The sequence below is a fragment of the Manis pentadactyla genome, chromosome 4 (assembly GCF_030020395.1).
Source record: "Manis pentadactyla isolate mManPen7 chromosome 4, mManPen7.hap1, whole genome shotgun sequence".
In the NCBI taxonomy this organism is placed as follows: domain Eukaryota; kingdom Metazoa; phylum Chordata; class Mammalia; order Pholidota; family Manidae; genus Manis; species Manis pentadactyla.
The window spans coordinates 149912862-149933708 of NC_080022.1; the positions used below are offsets into that span (position 1 = coordinate 149912862).

General features: G+C 47.2%; 1 protein-coding gene across 3 annotated transcripts in view; it reads left to right on the top strand.

Moving 5' to 3' along the window:
- LOC118908971 (acid-sensing ion channel 2) overlaps positions 1-20847 on the top strand; it is a 266566-nt gene that overhangs the window by 182465 nt on the left and 63254 nt on the right. For all 3 annotated transcript variants that reach the window (XM_036879044.2, XM_057501178.1, XM_057501177.1), the window contains exon 3: positions 13605-13732. In XM_036879044.2, coding sequence (XP_036734939.2) covers positions 13605-13732 — 128 coding nt within the window. The remainder of the gene's footprint in view (positions 1-13604; positions 13733-20847) is intronic.

The following is a 20847-nucleotide window of genomic DNA, read 5'->3' on the forward strand; positions in this document are numbered from 1 at the left end:
AGATGACATTTTAATATCGTTTCATTTTTGCGGCCGCTCCCCACATTCCTCTGAGGCTGTAATATTCCTCATTCCTGGTCTTCCCCTCATCACAACCTTGAATGTTAGGAAGGGATCTTGATCGCCACTTGCCAGGGAAGGAGGCTGAGGTTAGGCGACCCCACCCACGTCATGCAGCCAGGCCTCTGAACCCTTACCTCCAGGCTTCGTCCCCTGGACCTTTCTGCAGGCTGAGAAGTCACTGAGCAGTGAGCACTTTTTGGAGGCTGTGCTCACCTCAAAGCTGCTTGTTTCTTGGGTCAGTGTGGGGTAAGCCTCATATGGGTGGGAGTGAGATCTGCACACCTGCTGAAGGATGACAGGTAGGCTCCGGCAGGTGAGGCGTGCTTGTGCCTGAGGCCACCTGGGGAGGCGCGCCCACATCCCCCTGCAGGTTCATTGCCCCCAAGGACAGTGAGTGCCTCCAGGCGTGGCCCTGTCATGGTCTTCAGGAGGGAGGCAGCCTCCCCAGCCCACCAAGCCATGTGGCCTGACAGACACCATCTTGCTCCCTCTGCGTTCCCACCTCCTCTCAATCCCCAAAGAAAGGAGCCCCCGTCGTCAGGAGAGATTTGGGTGATGATGGAGAAGAAAGGACTTGAAATGTGGCTGTTCAGGAAGTGGCCACAGACAGCTTGATGAGGGGCAGTAAGTAGGATAGGAAAGGGGCATTAGAAAGTCAGACCCGAAGTCAATCCCAGCTCTTCCTTTACTGAGGATGGGGAATGAGCCTTCGTTTCCTTATCTGTAAAATACAGACCAATTAAACAAAACTCATTGACTCTACGGCATGGCTGAAGGATCAAATTTGAGCTCTGCAAATTTGATGATAATGATGATAATGATGAAGAGTAGATGGGGGAATAGTCAAACTACCCCAGAGCAGATATTTTTCCCAATTCCCGGACCTATAGCAGGGGTCCTGAAGCACCTCAACATCTAGAAAGCTCATTCTGCTCAAAATAGAACCTCTGATACGTTCTTGCCTGGCCTCATGGACAACTTCATTGATCAGAAATTTAAGGAAGCAGTGAAAGACCCACTCATCTGGGTATAATTCTGACTAACAGGAAGGACACCTAGTGCCCATGAGTGCATTCAACAAAGGCACCCCTTCGGGCGACCCCAGCTCCATGGGCTCTCACTTAGCAAGTGGCGGTGACTATGAAAATTGTCAAAAGTGTCCTTTCCTCCAGACTAATGATGTCCCACACCAGATGCCCCCTTGATAAAACGTCCTTGTGCCAGGCACCCTGGAAATATGGCATTTTAAAGAAGGCAGGCTCAGTCACATGTGGACTACAGGGTGTGCCCCAAATTGAGCCCTATGGGATGTCAGGAGTTAGGGGTGTTACATGTTACAGGAATGGAAAGGACCTGGGGAACCCTGATGAGATAAAGCTAAACATATTTGTGCATTGCAGCAATTCTTTAATATGTTACCTCATGAATCTCAAAGATAGGAATCTTGCATGCAGCATTTATTTCCCAAATGCCTTTGACCCTGGAAACCTGCTTTTTCATGGAGAAGCTTGCAAAATAGAAAAAAGACAGAAAAGCTGTCCTAGGCTATAGAAGTGCAGATTTCATGGCCAGCGTTTTCTAAAGGAAATTCAGTTGAAGGCAGGTGGGAGGTTGTTAAAAATGAAACTCTGTGTAGATGTCTCTGAGTAACTTCAAAGATAAAAGAAATAAGCAGTGGCTTATCTAGGTTGCACATGAGAGAAACCAGATTCAAACAAGTTTAGGCATAAAAGGAATTGTGGTGCCCCAGGAATCCAAGACAAGCTTCAATGACCAAACAGTGGGAGGACAAGGAGTCACCATCAGAAACAACTGGAACCAAGGGCTCAGGCCCCCTCAAGACTCTCCTCTCTTGCCACTTCTCTCTCTGAAGTGCTTTATACTCTCTCACCAAGGCAAGCCTTTTCCACACATACATATTTTTTCACACATGGCTCCAGTAGTTTTATATTTTACACATCCTACCACCCACAAGAGACTTCTGAGTCTCTCACGCATCTCCTATTTACAAAAAAAAACAGGGAAGAGAACGGTTGGCCCAGCTCAGTCAGGTGCCCATGCCTGGACCAATCAGCAATGACCAGCAACACAAGTTTTCAGCACAGGATGGCCTGGAGGAAGCCGGCTGGCTGGCGGCTGGGAAGGCATTCCCAAGAGGTAGCCCCGTGAATGGCCGTGCTGGACCAGGTAGGCACAAGGGTGAGGGTTGGGGGTAGGTTACATCTGAGGAAGCCAGAATCAGTGTACAGGTAGCTCTCTAGTGAGCTCAAATGCTATACAGATAGGCTCCAAAGTTGGAAAGATCACAAATAAAGTCCCAGCCTTTCTCATCTCCCTCTATCCTTCATTCTCCTCAATGCAAAAATATGCTTTTTTTTGCCAAATACAATCTCCTCAATTTCTCCAAACATAGTACTGTAGAAAAATGAATTTAATATGATCTTCGTGAGCAAGGGAATTATTATGCTGTAATAGAGGTAAATATCTGGCCCGTAATTACCTCTCAAGCCTCAGCACCTCCTTCTCTGTCCCTTTGTTAACTCGGCTCTACCCATCCTGGCTTCCCTGGGCTTATTTGTGAACGCTTATTTTAGGACATCTGTATACGCCATTCCCTATGTCTAGAACTCCCTTTGCTCAAACCCACATGGCTAATTGCCCACCTCCATTAAATCTTTGCTCGGCTATCACCTTCCCTGACTACCCTGTTTAAAGCTGCCTCTCCTCCCCACCTTATCTGTCCTGCCTGTCCTTTTCCCCATGGCAGGTATCAGAATCCCCATGGAAAGGTAAAGAATCCAAGGCCCAGAGAGGTCGAGTGCACCTCCCCAGAATGCACATCATGTGACGTGCTGAACCAAACTGAAGGCCCACTTTGGGAACCCAAAGTGATTGCCTGTCCTTCCACCACATCCCTTTAATGCCCACAATGTGACTATAAAACACTGCCATGAAAATAGCTCTGGGAATAAGGCTCAGGTGACATCTCTGACGAGTGAATGGCATATCATGACAGGTCTGTTGAAGCACTCCTTTTCTATTTTTTCCTCTTTTTTTTTTTCAGTAGCAGAATCCTTGTATTAAACAAAAGCTTGAGCACAGCCCCAATATATAAAACAGATACAGATAGAGCTTCTGTGATTCAGCTGGAGATGGGGCCTCAGTATGATTTCTTGCTCACTATGGCCAACCCTGAGACATTCCCTGAGGAACCCTTGGACTCCAAGAAACCCAGTTTGAGAACCACTGGGTGGGAGACTATTGTTATTGGTATGAAAACAGTGTCAGTTGGTTCTATGGCTGTGTATACCCCAGAGACCAGCTCTAAGCATCTCTTCCCCTTCTCCCAGGATGAAAGGGGTTCACGGCATGTTGCTCCATTCTAGAGCCTTGGGGAAGTCGGCGGTCTAGACTATCTATGGCTGAACACAGTGGATTGAACATAACTGTTTATGGAGGCCCCCTCCCAAACGCCACCTAAAGGCAATCAAGGATTTTTTTTTTTTTAAGTATAAATGTACAACAACAAAGAGGATAGGAGAAAAGACAACAGTCAATATCAGGCAATTTGGAGAAGATGGAAAGCAGATGGTAACTGACCTGGCATAGCAGACAAGGCTGAAGGATAATGGTCTACACTGGGAAGCCAACTAAGGCCTAACGACTCTCCCTGTAGAACCCCAACAAAGGATCAGGGGTTAGAGGCGTCAGATACTGCTGAGAGGTGTAGCATTCATTAAAAGTCTATGAAAGGAGCCAATAAGTCCCCCAGTTATCCTCCCATGGCCCTAAGCAGCCAGATAAACATCTCTCTGCACCCAGCAGAAGCTAAGATTAAAACAGGCCCTAGGTTTAGGGAAACCAAGCAGTGCTGAGGGTGTGGGTGAGATGCTGTACAGAAAACAGGAGGACGAGCTGAATTCTGCTTACCCAGTAGTGAGACCCCCCAGCCCAGCTAACCTACCCCACCCACACCTGAACAGAAGTCTGGGGGAATCCCTTCCTGGAGACACCGATAAGCTCAAGGGAAAAGATGCTCAGAGGATGACAGTCAGGAGTCCCCAAACAGAACAGCCTCGTTAGATTTCCCTCGAGTGAAGTCCTTGGTTGATCCTCCCACACAAGGAAGGACTGGGAAGCTATTAAGTGCCTCTTAACAGCGAATGGACAGCCAAAGAGCCATACTTCTGAGGGAAGCCACTAGCTTGGAAGACACAAAGCCACACAAAAAAGAAACTTTGAGGAAATAGAGCCAGACCAGAGCCCGGATTCAAATCCTAGATGTATAATTTACCAGCTCTGTGACCTTGGGCAAGTTCCTTAACCTCTCTGAGCCTCAGTTCCATCACCTCTAAAATGGTAATAATATTATTAACTACTCTGTAAGGTTGTTGGGAAGACTGAAATGAGTTAATATTTATGAAGTACTTAGGAAAATGCCTAAATAATATTATACACTATATAAGTGTTTGATAAATAAAAAATAAATGCAGGAAGCAGAAGGAAACATTAAACTAATTAAAATTCTCAACAGATAAGAGATAATACTGCATCCATAAATACAAGCTATTAAAATAGGATGCTATTAAAAAGTAACATTCAAAGAAGCTAAAAAAACAAAAAAACTCCTAAAAATTAAAAATGATTGCCAACACTTTTTTAAACCCACAGAAGATTGGAATTGAGGACACTCCCTGAAAAGTGAAACAAAAAGACAAAGAGCTGGAAAATGGAAGAGAAAAAACATATGAAAATGAGAGGGTCCTTCCAGGAAGTCCAACATCCTAATATTAGGAGTTCTAGAATAATAGCACTGAGAGAATGGAGAAGAGGGTGTTGCCAAAGACATAATATTAGAAAAATTCCCAACTGAAGGACATGATTTTCCATATCTTAAGAAATCACCAATATCTGTCAAGTAATTGATGTCCATGGAAATATGAAACTACCAGAAAAACAGCCAAAACAGTTAAGAGTAGTTGTCCCTGGGGACAGGGACTCAGGGGTTGGGGAGAAGTGGGGCAAGACACTGCTGTTTTTCATTAGAAGCCTTGCAGTATCATTTGGCTTTTAAAATTATGTACATATATTGCTTTGATAAAAGTAAAATTGAAATTTAAAATAATCATAACTTCTCGGTGTAGCTGGGAGGCCTGGGCAACTATCAAGGGCAGCACGCTTCCCATCCCCCATCACACATGGGCATAGCAAGAGAGGATGCAGACGGTTGCCGTGGTTTCTCTGATATCTCTGCTCCCAGGAAACACTCTTGTCATGGTGCCTGGTGCTGAGGACCTCCCCAGAAAGGGAGGTGCAAGCTCTGGCCCGAATTCCAGATCAGGGGCACGGGGATGTGCCGCAGCCTGCTGGGATTCCGAGCTCACACTCAGGGTGGGCCTGTGTGCTAGATGGGGGTCTCTGCCAGTGCCAAGGAATCCGGAGAACTGAAGCCATGAGTCAGAAGCACCACTGGAGGCAGGCATCCAATATGCAGCCAGAAGAAGCCTGACTTTTATCGTTCTGAGACCTGCTTGTACACGTGCTAGGTGCAGTGTGGAAAACACGTGTGCTCTGTTCGAAACTGCCAGCCAGCAGGCGGTGGTCTGCAGGAAACATCTAGGAGGTGGATCACACAGACCCCCCTTTCAGAGCTCACGTCCTCCTACTCAATAAACTGCCAAGAGCACCTACTATGTGCCAGGGACTCAGGGATACAGATGAAAGGCCCAGGATAGATTTTCAGAACTCACAATCTCAGGACGATTTCAAGGGCTCCTTTTATGTGCTGGATGGAAATTCATTGATCAACAGCTCTCATGTAAAGTGCCTGAGGAGTGCCAGACATTTGCAGTCTGCTCAGGAAACATGTAAACGATTAAAGGTCATCACGTGCTATGACTGACAGAGGATAGAGGGAACACAGCGGAGGGGAGAATCAGTTCTGGGAGGGAGGAAAAGGGTAGCTCAGGAAGGGCTTCAGAGGGGAGAGACCTTTAGTCCTGCTCTCCAGCCTGCTTACTGGGCGGTGGGCAGTGTGTGGAGTTAAGAGAAGAAATAGGTCACAGGGAGGTGCTGAGCAGGAAGGGAATCGGGAGCAAAGGTCAAGAACAGCCCAGGGTGTCCTAGGGTAACTCAATCCAAGGACCGACCCAGGGCTGATGAGGTAGGCAGAAGCCGATCACCCTAACACACAGGTGTTCTCCTGTGAGTTCTGCTACCCAAAGTGTGGGCCTCTGACCAGCATCCCCTGGGAGCTTGTAGAAATGCAGACTCTCAGGACCCAACCCCCAGCCCCCCACCACCAGTCTGCACTGTAACAGGATTCCTGGGCGATGCACATGTGTGTGAGAAGCTCTGATCTAGACCACTGTTTGCCACACTTTGGAAGTATGACGATGCCTTTTAAAGTCCAAACATTTCTCAGACCTCACCCTCCCAGGAACATTATCATGCTTTGTATATTCATTGACTGTGCAAATATTCAGTAACAAAACATTGCTATGAATTCAGTAATGCTTTGAATGTTTTTCAATTCTATAATCGCATCACCACCTAGATACATGATCTGTTCAGCAATCTGGTTGAACCCAACCTCTGTCACCAAAGTGTGTAAATGCAGTTTTTATAAATAGAATCTTAATTATCCACCAACTTCCCCTATAATTTCAGAGACATCGCACTTCCTGATGGCTTTTCAAAGGTGGTATCTCCTTACATGCCAGGCGCCCACCCAGGCTCATCAGCCTTCTTAGCAAGTAGTTTATAATCTCTGAGCCTGAATGCACAAGGAAAACTCATTATTTAAACAATCCTTGGAATAAATCTTTTTTAATGAGACTAGACCCAACTCCACACTCAGTGCCTTCACTAATGTATGTTTTGTAAATATTCTATTTAACAGGAGTGTGTTCAGTGTAGCCACGCTTCTCTATTCCATAACCAAGACCTAACATTAACTGTCTCCTTCCCCAACATGAGCACATCACTCTACAGTTTATAAGAGGCTTCACCTGCATTCTATCCTCTGCTTCTCACACACTCTTAGGATGCAGAAAGGGCGGTTCTAATGATTTAACAGATCAGCCCATTTAACAGATGCAGTAAGCAAGTCTCTAAGACACTGAGTGACTTTTGGATGATCTCATGGCTAAGAGGTATTAAAAATAGGACTGGAATCCATATCTTCTGATTCGGTCCTTGCTCCTTTCCACCAAGGGCTAGTATTCCTTAAAAATGAAAACAGAAAGAGAAAAGGAGAAAAAGGTAGCTTTAGACAACACTCGGTCCAACAGAGGGTAGCATTCTTTATTCAGCAGCGTGTCTCAGGGCCATAAAATGTATGTGCTTTGAGACTGTGAGGGGGGCTGGCATCTGCAGCCTTCACTAAATTTGGGGATCCAAATGTTTGATAACATCTCCTGGATCGTGAGCTATTGGTGAGAATGCTCTGCTACCCTACGCCGCTGCCCTGAGCAGACGTAATTACAGCCCATCCAGCTCAGGAACACAGTGGCTTTTTCTTCCTGCAGAAGCTTGTCTAGCCTGAAAATGTCACCTGTGAGCAATCGAGCATGAGCATGCCCATCTCTGTGCCAGGTTTGGAGTTTCTCACCGAGGCATGCTGTTCAGCTGGGCATGTCTGTCTGGGAGGGCAGACAGGAAGACAAGATGCCCACCACCTGATTTAAGCGAGGCAGCAAGTCATGAATTCTGTGTGCTGTCTTTCGAAAAATTAGCCTCTTCTGACTTGATGCAAGTGCTGAAAAGCCACAACATTTTTTAAAAATCTATATTTCAGGAAATTAAAGTAAGATGCAATGAAGTAAAGAGACTTGTGCATGATCTCCAGCTCATAGAATTTTATAGGTAAAAATAACCTGAGAAAAAGGTCCCCCGCTTTGTTTTAACAGAGAGGAAACCAAGGCTCAGAGAAGCAATGCAACCCATCTGTGGTTGCACAGCTGTTAAGTGGTGGGGCTGGGAGGAAAATCCAGGGCGCCATGATTTCACAGCCCATCTTTTCTTGATACACTCCCTGCTTCTCTTCGCAGAGCCCTGCCTTGGGCTCCCCTGGATTTCTCTGTGCGAGCCAGAGAACATGAGGCGCCCGGATGGTGCTTTGGCAGACCCTCTCCCCCAGGGCTCTCAAGGGCTGGGGCTAGGACTTTGGTCCCTGCCCCTGTCTGTCACTGTTACATACACAGTGAGAGGTTCCCTGGACTCTAAGACGAGAGAACGCAGGCCGCTGGATCTGTTCTTCCCCCTCCATCTCTGTCCAGCTTGGAACCTCACTTCTGGGACCACTCCTGCTTCTAGCTGACTGAAAAAGGGCAGAGGAGACTGAGGAGTCAAGATACCTAATCTTGGGCTCTGGCAAGCTGCTACTTGCCATGTGGCCATTGGCCACTTTCTTCTCTGTGGGTCTGTTTTCTGACCTGGAAGATGAAAGGTGGTTGAATTTAAAAAGTGCCGAAGACTCACCTAGCTCAAAATTCTACGCAGAAGCGATCTTTCACTGAGAGGCCCCCACCCCATTAGGGTTAGCCTCTCTCCCACCCTTTCCTCTCAAGCCAGCTCTCCTAGCTACTGTTATAAAGTCAGTTTCATCCAACACAAGATTGCTTTGTACCAGCACATCCCTGCCTTAGCCTAGAAAATTCCTTCGGCTTTTCGGAGAAGCTTCCCTTCCTACTTCTCTCCAGTATTTATTTCCTCGGCATGTTTCCTGTAATTTGCAAAGATTAAAGATTTAAGCTTCTTTTATTGCGATGTGCTTTCCCTGCTCCATTATGTATTCTGCCCATTGCTCCCTGTCTCCTCCCACAAAGCTCCCAAATCCTTTCTGCACGCACAGAAAATGCTCCACAGGTAGACCTCACCTTGGGCCGGCCGGGCTCCTAAAAAGTGCTAGGAAATTCCAGCTTCTGCAGGTTGAACGCACTTTGCCACCCTCCTCCCAACTCAGCATTAGCTTTCATGCTTGGTCCAAATTAACAAGGGCTCCTAGCCGTGTGGGTGCAGTGACTTCCCCTTTCTCTGTGCTCTCCTGCTTTCTCTTTTCCCAGGGATTTGAGTCTGGGTGTTCATGATGTATAAACAGATCTTTCACTGGGTTAGGGGCTGTACTCTTTGAAGCAGCTCAAAATCGAGCCATTTGGTGGTAAGAGGAACTCGAGGATGTAGAATATTCTGTCCAGCACCGGCCTGGGTTGTTGGCAGGGCTGGCTTCTTGGATGTGCAGCCAATAGTCACGCAGCTCCCTTTTCTCAGAAGGGCCACACTCTTGGTTTTATGCTCTGCTATCACTGTTGAAATTCTTAATAATTTTTTAATAAGGGAACCCACATTTTCATTTTGCACTGGGACGCTGAAACTTTGGGGGTGTCCCAGTTACTGTTATTGCTGCTGCTCTGGTTTTTGTGGTTTTGTGTGCAGCCCTCCTGCAGCTCAGCAGGTGAGACCTCCCAAGTCCAGACACCTGGGAGGAAGCCTGCTGCTGGGCGCTGTGTGGGGCTGGTGCTTCCCAGTGTCCGGCCAGACTTGGGCAGACTCACAGCTGGTCCAAGGGCAGGGAACAGGAGACTCAGCAGAACACACTTCCTCACTCATTTGCTTCATTCAACAAACAATGGTTGAGCTCTGCTGTGTTCCAGGCACTGTGCTAGGGACTTTGACAATACAGGGAAGGACAATGAAAGAGAAATATTCACTTTCTCCAACCCCATTCAGAACCCCAGAGCTATGAACCAGGGCATCTGCTCACACAAAAATAAGCCACACCCATTGGAGGTTAGAAAAATGCTGAATTAGAAGTCAGACCTTGCTTCTAGCCCCTGCTCTGTATTTGACTTGCTGTGCGACCTTGAGCAAATCACTTTCCCTCTCTGGACTAGATCACTGTCCAGATGTGTTTGCCCCAGCCCATATCAGAATCCCTGGAAATGCAGATTCCTGGGCTCCACCTAGAGTGACTGAATCAGAAGTGCTAGGAGTGGGTCCCCTTAATTGCCACCCAGTGCTCCCAATGTGATTTTGACGTGCATTCTACTTTGAGAACCTCTGAGGTACATGGTCTGAGCCTTTACCTCTAACAGTCTATGTTTGATAACTTCAGCTCCTAATTGGGTCTCCACATTTGCACCAACAGCATCCATACCCAGGAAATGCAGGAGATCAAGGGTGGGTATAGGGCAGAGACCGATGGGGGCTATGTTCACTCTCAAACTGGAGAATAATCCTCAGGGGAAGCCCAGGGCATTCCTCTGAAAGCAGAAACAAACTCCATCTGGAGATGTGATAGTAAGCGGTGCTTTGGGAAAGCAGGACCAGAGAGGATCTGGGACTACAGTCGTGGGCTGACCATAAATACACCCGGGTCTGCTCAGAACACCACCAGATCACCAGGGCCGCCGACAGGAAACGCACGGCAGCGCCTGCGCAGGAAAACAGCGCCGTGCTGCCCTGAGAGGGCTGGGCTCTGCTCACAGCTCACACTCTACAGCTGTACTACCCGGTCAGGTTGTCACCACCCACATGTGGCCATTTACATTTAAGTTAGTTAATTAAATTTAAAGAAGAAACAAGCAGAAAAGGTAAACGCGAGGTGATGGATATGGTAATTTGATGGGGGAAGTCCTTGCACAATGTATAGCAGATCTTCACGTATACTTTAAATATCTGCCAATTTTACTTGTCAATATACCTCAGTAAAGCTGGGGGAATAATTAGTTAATGAATGCAAATTTCAGTTCCACATGCAGCCAGTGGCTACCATGTTGGATACACGGGTTATAGAATACTTCATCTTGGCAGAAATTTCCACCGGCCAGCACTGCTCTAAGAGGGGGACCTTATCCGTCAGCCTCTTCTGCCTGTGCCCACACAGTTGCTGGATGTCTATAATGTTCTGAGGTTCCTTGAGAAATTTACTCTGCCCCAGCTCCTGCTGCTTCGGGAAAAAACTCCCCTTCTGAATGCTAACCCAGTCTGATTAGCCCTGGGCAGCTCTCACTGATGTAGGCATGCCTGGCCCGTCCTCTTTGCCCATTACTCACAGCATTTCTGACAGAAAGTCTTAGCTTCTCATTTCTCCCTGTGAGCCACAGGACCCCTTCTTTGAGTCTGTCTTACTGGCTTTAAGGTTCCTTAGGCTCAGTTATACATCAGGCACGCAGCTTGTACTAGCTCTGGAAAACATCTCTGCTGCTCTGCCCCCCACAGCTCACTGAGCTTGTTTTTAGTCAGCCAAGCACAGGCGGGCATCTCCCCACCTCACCCCACGTTCCCTGCTCGCCCCCCATCCCAGCCTGCTCTTCAGGATCCTTGGCCTCTCCTCAACCCCTCTCCTGGGCAAGCCTTAGGAAACCTAGCCGCCGAAGGCTGACCCCTCCCCGCCTCGTCTGTCCATCCTCCCTCTCCCAAAGTGTCCCCACCCCGATCTACCTGTGGGCCAGAGGAGCGCTCCCTTCTCATGAGGCACTCGCCATCTGCCGCAGAGGTGGACACAAAGCCACAGGCACTTGGGGACATACAGGCGGGGGTCTGGACAGATGATCTGGGTGAAGAGATCACAGAGCGGTTGGCTGCTGGAGGGAAGGGCGCTGTGTTTGTGGATTGCCTGGGCTTCTCACCCACTCCACGAAGACACAGGATGAAAGTGTTCCCAGCCGAGGGTCTCTGTTGCCGAAACCCCCTATCCTCTGCCTGACTCCATCCAAACTATATGGAAGCTCCGCCTGTCCTTCCCTCCTAGTCCCTGTCTGTCTACTAGTTCTTCCCCTGTGCCCTTGACCTCAGCATTCTTGCGCTGCTCCAGACCCTTCCCCTGCCTTGGTCATTGGCCTGCAGGCCATCTGTGTGTCCTGCCCATTCCCCTACCTGCCCCCCAGCCCTTCCTTCTCTGCTCTTCTCTTCTGTGCCAGCTCCAGTGTGTGTTTCCATACTCTCCCCAAGATAAGGCCCCAGGGCTGACAGATCCCTTCCTGCCTGACCTCCGACTGGGAGAAATAGTCCTCCGGCTCCATCTTCCCTCATTCCTGCATTACCCATCCTTTCCCCCTATTCTTCTTGTAGAACACTCTTTGATTTGGACTCTAAATTGACCTTGCCCATTAATAAGCGAGTTGGGTCTGAATCACAATTCTCTCCCTCGCCCTTTGAACAGCTGTTCCCTGAGTGTCTGCTAATGGGCCCATCCCTGTGCAGGACCTTTCAGATCCAGAGAGAAAGCCCAGAATTTGGCCTCGGAATGCTCCAGCCTGGTGGAAGAGACAGTCAGATACAGGACTGTCCACATGGTGTGGCAGAGGCTTTATCAGTCCTATGCAAAGAATACAACAGAGAATAAGAAGGATGAGCAGGGAGATGGTCAGGCTGACAAGATAGAAAGGCATTCCAGGAAGAAGGACATACATGTGCATTGTGCAGAGCAGGGACGGTTAACAGCCCATCTAGGCAGCCAGCAGTGTGGCACACATAGAGCCATGAAGCACAGGGCTGCCCAGAGCAAGGGTGGACAGGTAAAGGAGACTGAGCTCCTTACGAGCACAGGAGAGAGTTATGCAGGTTTGGATTTTGGAAAGCTCATACTGCAGGCTGTTTGCATAAAATAAGACCCAGTGAAGTCTGACATATCACATAGGTACATTGCCCACCAATTTTGAACAAGAGGATGATGAGCCAGGCTCTGCCATCCCCTCACTTCCTGCCACCCTGCCGCCTCCCACCACCAAGAGCCAATTCTCTTGCCAAATTTTGAAAAAGGCAGAAGCTTCTCTTCCAGTTGCCCATCTCCTGCAGCTACAAAGGGTGGGCACCTTGGCATACAGGCTAGCCCTATATTTTTATTTCTTCTGCTGTAACCTCGTATTTTCTTCCTCCTGATCTCCTTGCCCAGTAGAGAATTTAGTAAATAAAAATAAGGTACTTGACTCACTTCATAATCCCATTCTATAGTTTTGGAGACTGAAGGAAGGAGCTGGCCTGTCTGACCTGAATTCATTTCCGTTTGCTAATGTAACAGATAACCACAAACTCAGTAACTTAAACAACACACATTTATTAGGTTGCAGTTCTGGAGGCCAGAAGTCCAAAATGAGTTGCACTGGTCTCAAACCTAGGTGTTAGCAGGGCAGCGTTTCTTCTCAAGGCTCCAGGGGAAAATCCATTCCTTTGACCTTCCCAGTTTCTAGAAGCTGCCTGTGTCCCTTGTGTCTCCTTCTTCCTTCTGCAGAGTCAGTAGCAGAGCTTTTTTCGATTCTTTCTCTGACTCTGACCTTCCTGCGTCCCTCTTATAAGGACCCTTGTGATTATGGGGATGGATAATCAAGGATACTCTTCTATCTCAAGACCCCTCACCTAATCATACCTGCAGTGTCCCTTTTGCCATGTAAGCTTCCAGGGATGAGGATGTGGACATCTTTGGGAGGCATGGTACTGCCCACCACACAGCCTTTCCAGGGCTCCTTTGAGCCTTTCCATCCGCGGACTCCATGACCATCTGCTGTCGCTGACCTGTGGCTCTGTCCATTTTGTTCTTTCAGAGGAAACGACATTTGAAGCAGGAGTAAAAGTTCAGATCCACAGTCAGTCTGAGCCGCCTTTCATCCAAGAGCTGGGCTTTGGGGTGGCACCAGGGTTCCAGACTTTCGTGGCCACCCAGGAACAGAGGGTAAGTTCCTGGGCTCCGTGGATCAGTGGTCCTCGGCCTACCCCAAGCACCTACAGAGACATGAGGAGGAGCAATGGATTCCCACTCCTGGGAGGCTCTGAATCACCCCCACCCCCACCCAGGAGGCTGAAGCAGGGCTGAGCTCAGTGAAGGGACTCTCCCTGAAATTGGAGAAAGGTGTCAGCTCAACTCCATAACCCAGTTCTCTGTGCCACTTCTTGCTTCTTGGGTGTCAGGGAAACCCAGTTTATTTTCTTTTTCATGAAATTGGTTGGGGTTTTTGTCCAGAACATTCTGGGGAAAAAAATCTGGGAGGTTGGAGGGCAAGGGAGACAGTGGAAGGGAAACTGCTAACCAGGGTTGGATATGTTTCTTCACCTGTGTTAATACCAGTCCAAGCGGCCTGCAGGGGTGGAGCAGAACTTTCTCGTAGTGGAGTCACAGTAGGGGGAAGCCTCTTGCATGAGCTCCTGCCTGCTCTCTCCAGTTTAGCACCAGAAGAGGGACCCTCCCAATCAGCCAGGACTGCCTCATCAACTCTGCAGTCGGTGGAATGAGGACTGGCACGGCCTCATTTACGATGTGGGGTTCACATCTGAGAAGAGAGACCTTCTCAAGTTCGCAACAGGGAGGAGGTCTCAAAGCAGGACTACGGGAGAGACATAGGGGCACTTTCTCTTATCTCCTAGTTTGTCTAGAATAAAAGCCAGAGACTACGGCTCTCAGGGAGTCCTAAACCAAATCATCCAAGACAATTTGCCCCGGGGGCCCTGGGTCAAAGAGTGAGGTCAGCAAGTGGTGGGAAGCACTGGGTCTAGGGCAGGGGAGGGGGGGATGAGAGGAGAAGGAAGGAGTAGTCAGCAAAGAGATATGCACCTAACTGAACGAGTTCAGCTTGTTTTTAAAATTTGGCTCAAATGTCATCAATCATCCAGTAGTGATCACAACTCTTTAGCCATTTTATAAAACAATCTTCCATATCAGAAACTGGTTTTAAATGTCAAAGCAAGCTGTGTTTTTGAAGCTCAGGGAAAGCATCGATGGTGTAGGGCTGACGCGCTCTTCCCTGTGCACAATGCCCGGGCAGTTGCTAAAGACCAAGATCAACCTCCTGCAGCATGCAGTGGGTGGGATGGAGGCTTGGAGACAGGGCCAGGGAGGCTGGAAGGCTGGCCTGGCGGCAGGAGCAGAAAGGGAGCATGCAAGGATGTGTAAGGTGGGAGCCAAGTGGAGCGACCAGAAAACCCCAAGCCAGAGGACAAAGAAGGAGGGTGTGAAGCCGACCACAGAAGCCAGGTTCAGAGCTGAGGGCTTGAGTCAGGAAGCATGAGAACCTAGACTAACAGGTCAAGGCATGCAAATGGACAGGCAGTCGGGGTGAGCCCAGGGCCCGAGCTGCCAGCCTAGGTGGGCTTCTGAGTACTGCCAGGATAAACACAGCCAGACACTAGTTAAAGCAGCAGGGACAGATTGTAATTCGTAATATACTATTGCGATGAAAGAGGGCTCAGCGTGAACTGAACTCTACTTCGATTTGTACACAGATGACAGACATTTTAAAGGAAAAAGGAGGGGGTTGGAGGGGCCTTGAGCAGAGTCAAGGAAGTGAAAAATTACAAAAAGTAGGAAGGGGAAATAGGTCCACATAAACAAATCTGAGATTGCTAACTAGCACTTACTGAAGTTAAGCAACGGTTATCCTCTCCTCCCACACAGGCAGGGAGGCAGAGGCGCTGTCTTCTGCTGTTGACTTGAGGACATAGTAAATTCTTTAGGCAGCCTGGAGTTTTCTCAGACAGGGACTTACCCTCCACTAATGACACTGAGGGCATTTCTGGGCTGGGTGGGAAGTTGGAGCTGATGACTTCTAAGAACATTTACGTCTCTCTCTTCCCAATATGAACCAGAGGGGCTCCTCAAGGTGAGCAGGATGTGGGAACGGAACACGTTCCCAGCTTCAGGGGGCAAATCTGCTGTTTACTTTGAAGTGTATTCTCAGAAAACCAGCCTCATTCATATCAGTATTGCTATGCTTATTATAACTAATAATAAGAGATTTAGTTAAACATTTGACAGTCTTCAAAGCATTTCTGAATCATCTCATTCCATCTTTTCATTCATATTAATAGAGAGATACAAAAACAGATCCCAGAGTGAAATCTAATAATACATTATGTTTGCATGTACATAAAAGAGCATATTCCTAGGACGTAAGACTTAGAGGAAATAAGCCAAAATCCTCACAGTGGGGGAATTATGAATGATTTATTTTCTTTTTTGGGTTTCCCCCATGTTTTATAGTGTGGTTTTGTTTTCTTGTTTTCTTTGTTCATTCAACAAATACTTGCTGAACACCTACAATGAGTGAAGAGATGGGGATACAGTATTGAACAAAACAGACCCAGGGTCTGTCCTCATAGAGCCTAGGAATCAGTGGTTTGTCCCACAAAGAAAACATAATAATAAATAATGTTAAGGCAAATGTAACTGGGGGAATTGCTCCCATTTGTATATTCTCATTCTGCCATTAGTACTGACCTATACCGCCGACCCCTGACCCCCAGACACTGCATGTTGTTGATTCAAGGAAGTGCTGGGTTTTGGGGTTGTTGTGTTTTTTTTTCACATTTTACCATTTCTGAAATCAGGATTTGTTTCCCATTCAATCACATTAAACAGTTAAAATTGGCATTGCTTTTTCTTTTGTGGTGGCATGTAAAATCATGGTGCATCTTACAGTCTCCATCACCCACATGGTTCCCAGTCCAGGGTTCTGCTGTGTCAGCCTGAGGCTCAGGGACTCTTGAGAGAAAGCCAGCGGTGACAGAACGTAGGGGGCAGAAGGCGCTTTCCTGGAAAGTTAGTGTTGCTCATGCTAGGGAAATTGACTCCTGAGTGGGAGTCCTACAGAAATGGGTGACTTAAAGGAATCCTGCCAGGCATGAGGCCTTTTGTTAAGGGGAAGTCCTTTGCATGGTAAAAATCACCCCTTCCGTGCAAAATTACATACATACTTCTTTCAATATTTTTTCATTTTATTTTGTAATCCAAAAGAGCACACTATTGGGCTGAACCCTGACTAGACTGCTTTTTTTTTTTTAAATCATTATTTTCCCAAAACCCAGTTAAGCTAAGCTGGGCCCCTGCCTTCTAAGACAACCTGAGAAATGCCCTGCTAGATAGCTGCTATAGGAGCTCCTGCATGATCCCAGGACCACCACCACCAGGGATGGCTGTGGGGTAACACACCAGGAGCGGAACCAACACCCTAGAAGGGGAGAAAAATGACAGTTCCTTCTACCCGAATGCACACAGCCTGCCAGGCATTCAATTACAGAGACATTGACGTGCATTATCTCATCTAATCCCCACAGCAACCCTGGAAGGGAGCTATTGTTATCTCCACAGTGCAGATGACAAAACTGAATAGCCAAGCAGCTTGCATGCGGTGGCATAGCTAAAGGAGGAGCAGAGCTCAACTTGGAGCCCAGATCTCTCTGTGCAGAGAAAACCAAATCAGGAGTCCAGAGGCCTGGATGCTGGTCCTGACCACGAGACTGACCTTGGGCCGGTTGCTTTCTGCCTGGGCCTCAGGTTTCCCATCTACTGAATGGGAAGCCTGGGTTAGGTGACCTCAGAGGGCCTCCAGCACCAGCAGCCTGGGAGTCCCTGCCTGTGCCACTCAAGCGCACAGGTGGCACTTGAATATTGGACTGGCCGCAGTTTTGCACCTGGTCCCTGCTCCATCCTTGTGCCTGCTGGCTTGGAGTGCTATAAGGGGACCTGTGGCAAGGACATGTGATATAACCCCCACCCTTGGTCTGAGAGGCAGAACCTGGGTTCCTGTTTTCAAGAAGCAGGAGTTGGGGTAAATAGCAGTCCTAAAACTTTAGAAGACAGACTCCTTGGTAGTGCCCCTTCCTCAGCCCACACACGTAGCGATCACATTGCTGTCCCACCTCAAACTCTTAGATTCCCAGGCTTCCTATAATTTGCAAAAGCCCAACCCCTAAGAATGGCTTCCAAGGCCCTGTTCAACCTGACCTCTGGCCCCTATCCAGCCTCATCATCTGCCTCTGGTTGACCAGCATGAACCCTACATTCCAGTGCTGGAGAACCATCCACCAAATACTCCCTGCACTTTGGCGCCTGCCTCCGTGCATTTGCACCCGCTCTTCCCTTCCTTGTCTTACCTCCCCGGCAAAGGCCTATTCATGTGTCCAAGAGCTGCTCAAAGATCATGGTCTCTAAGAACACATTCCCCCTGCCACCCTACTCCTCCCCAAGGAGCAGCTGATTGCTCCATACAACACTTCGTACATTTATTTCCTTCACAGCTATTTACTGAGCACCTATTGGAAAAATGAAGCTTAGCAAGATGATCCCAGCCTTGGTGTGAGTGTTCATAGAATAAAGTGGGATGTTTGGGCATCTGTCACCCACCTAAGAGATACACGACTCTCCTTTTAGGACTGAATTCCCCTTGGGCACCACTGCTTCTTACACCTGCCTCTTAAGAACTGCCTTCTTTAGCTCCCATCAGCCCTTATCTCACTGTAGATGGGAAATTCCTGGGGAACAAGGATGTGTCTATCAGATCCTGTCTCCCCAGTACCTTGCTTTCATGTGAGTTTATGAATGGGCAATGTTGAAAGAATGAATGTACTTTGGTGCTCAAATGTGCACCCTTCGCTCAGACAGTGCTCAGATGCTGTACTCTGATGCTCCTCCTACGTCCCTCCACCCACCCCTGCCAAAACTGCCATTAAAATCTGCCCTGCATGGTGGAAATGTAAAATGTATAGGCATTGTGGAAACCAGTATTGACTTTCTTCAAAAAAAATTTTTTTTAATAGGATTACCAGATGCCCCAACAATACCACTTCTGGAGATATATACTCAAAAGAATTGAAAGCAGGGTCTCAAAGAGCTGTTTACACACCCATGTTCACAGCAATATTATTCATAATAGCTAACACATGGAAGGGATTCAAATATTATTTAGCCTTCAAAAAGAAGGAAATTCTGACGTATGCTTGAGAAACTTGGGAACATAATGCTAAGTGAAATAAACCAGTACAAAAAGGCAAGTATTCATGATTTCACTTAGATGAGGAATTTAGAGTAATCAAAATCCTAGAGACTGACGGTAAAATGGGAAGAAGGAAGGAATGGGGAGTTGGTGTCTAATGGGTATAAAGTTTCAGTTTTACGAGGTGAGGAGTTCAGGAGAGGAGGTAGTGATGATAAGCACTGTATTAATATTCTTGAAATATACACTTAAAGATAACTAAGATGGTCAAAGTTTTACCACAATAAAGAATTTTTTTAAAAAGACAGAGGAGTCAATCTGAAAAAGCTCCCTAAGTTCGTAATAACCAAATCTTCAACAGTGTGAGCAACAAAATAATTTTGAATGTCATAATACTTCATTATATCTAAATGTAAAATAAAATAAATACATACAAATCCACATTGATAGAAATAAATTATTGAATAAATAAATGGACTAGAAGAGAGATGTTTTTCCTACAAAAGAAGTACACATAGTATATGTATGTACTCATTCCTGGAGGAGGTGAGCATTGTTCCCATTCCCCCCTAGAGTGTGGATTGTATTTAGTGACTCACTTCCAAAGAACAGAGTACAGAAAGGGAAAACTAGTGACTTTGCAGTGGAGAAATCTAACAGAAACTCCTTTTACACTAGGAGCTAAAAAAAGAGAAATCCAATCCATATGTTGACATACCAGGTACTCAGTGATATGTGAAAACAAGGACACCACCCCATGATATTCTTTCTATAAACCAATAACCCCAGTCTACCAGTCTAATCATGAAAAAAAATATTAGACAACCCCAGACTGAGGAATAATTTGCAGGATGCCTGGCCAGTATTCCTCAAAACTATCAAAAACAAGGGAATGTCATGAAAAACAAGGGAAGCCTTAAAAACTATCCTGGACCCGAGGAGACTGAAGAGATGACAACTAAATACATTGTGTACTTTCCCTGGATTGGATCCTAGACCAGAAAAAGGACATCAGTGCAAAAAGGGTGAAATCCAAATAAAGCCTGAAGTTAATAGTTACGGTCAGGTTCCTAGCTTTGACGATGTACCATGGTAATATAAGATGTTAACAATGAAGGAAAGTAAGTGAGGGATAGGGAATTCTTTGTCCTATCTTTGCAATATTTCTGTAAACTGAAAATTATTCTAAAACAAAAAGCTTAGGTTTGAAAGATTAATAAAACCAGTTTCTTTCTCAAAAAAATAAATCTGCCCTGAGGACCCTCCTACTCCCCAAGGCTGTTCAGCCAGCTTGTGATAGATGATGATGTCTGTATCGTTCTGCTGCACACTTAGAGACCCAAATCAAACCAAAAGCTGGTGAAAGGGGTCAGGGCTAGAGACAGACATCTGGAAGCCAACTGTGTACATGACAGTGGAGGGAACAGATAAGGGTGTCAGGACAGAACTCTGGAATTTGAGGAGAGTTAAATGAGTGGGTGAGTATATGTGAAAATACAAAATTGGGACATTCCCGTAGTAAGAGCACAACACAAACCATCTTCAGCGTTGACATGACCACTCAGACTCTTGCCCCCCCTCCCTGATGTAAGGTGCTTGCTAATGCTGGCAGGACTCTCAGTCTTGCTTTGCTATCAGAAAAGGGAGACAGGCCTGCGAATAAATCTGGAGATCTGGGCAGTTGGTTGGCCACCATTCTCATCGCTCAGAAAATTCCCTGGAAATCAAAGCTCTGTGTTTAGTTGAGGGTCTCGGAAATGCCTCAGGGAGCCAAGACTGGAAATCTCTGCCCAGAGGTATCCCACTCTCCCCAAGAACCCCTGGCACCACCAGTTTGAAGCCATTGGGAATGAGAAGGGTCCTAATTCCACAGCCTGGCCTCCTCACTTGGGCTGAATCCAAAGTACCATGAGAATGTCCATCCTCACACGCAGTCTGCTTTGAGCAGCTGCCCGCTAGCTTGTTTGGGGCTGTAAATAAAGGCAAACACAAATGTTTGGGTCCTGCTGGCCCAGTTAGGTCATTGGCAGGGCCCAGTTGGCTCCTGCACAAGCTCAACCCTTGGCCTTTGGCTTAGGTTGGC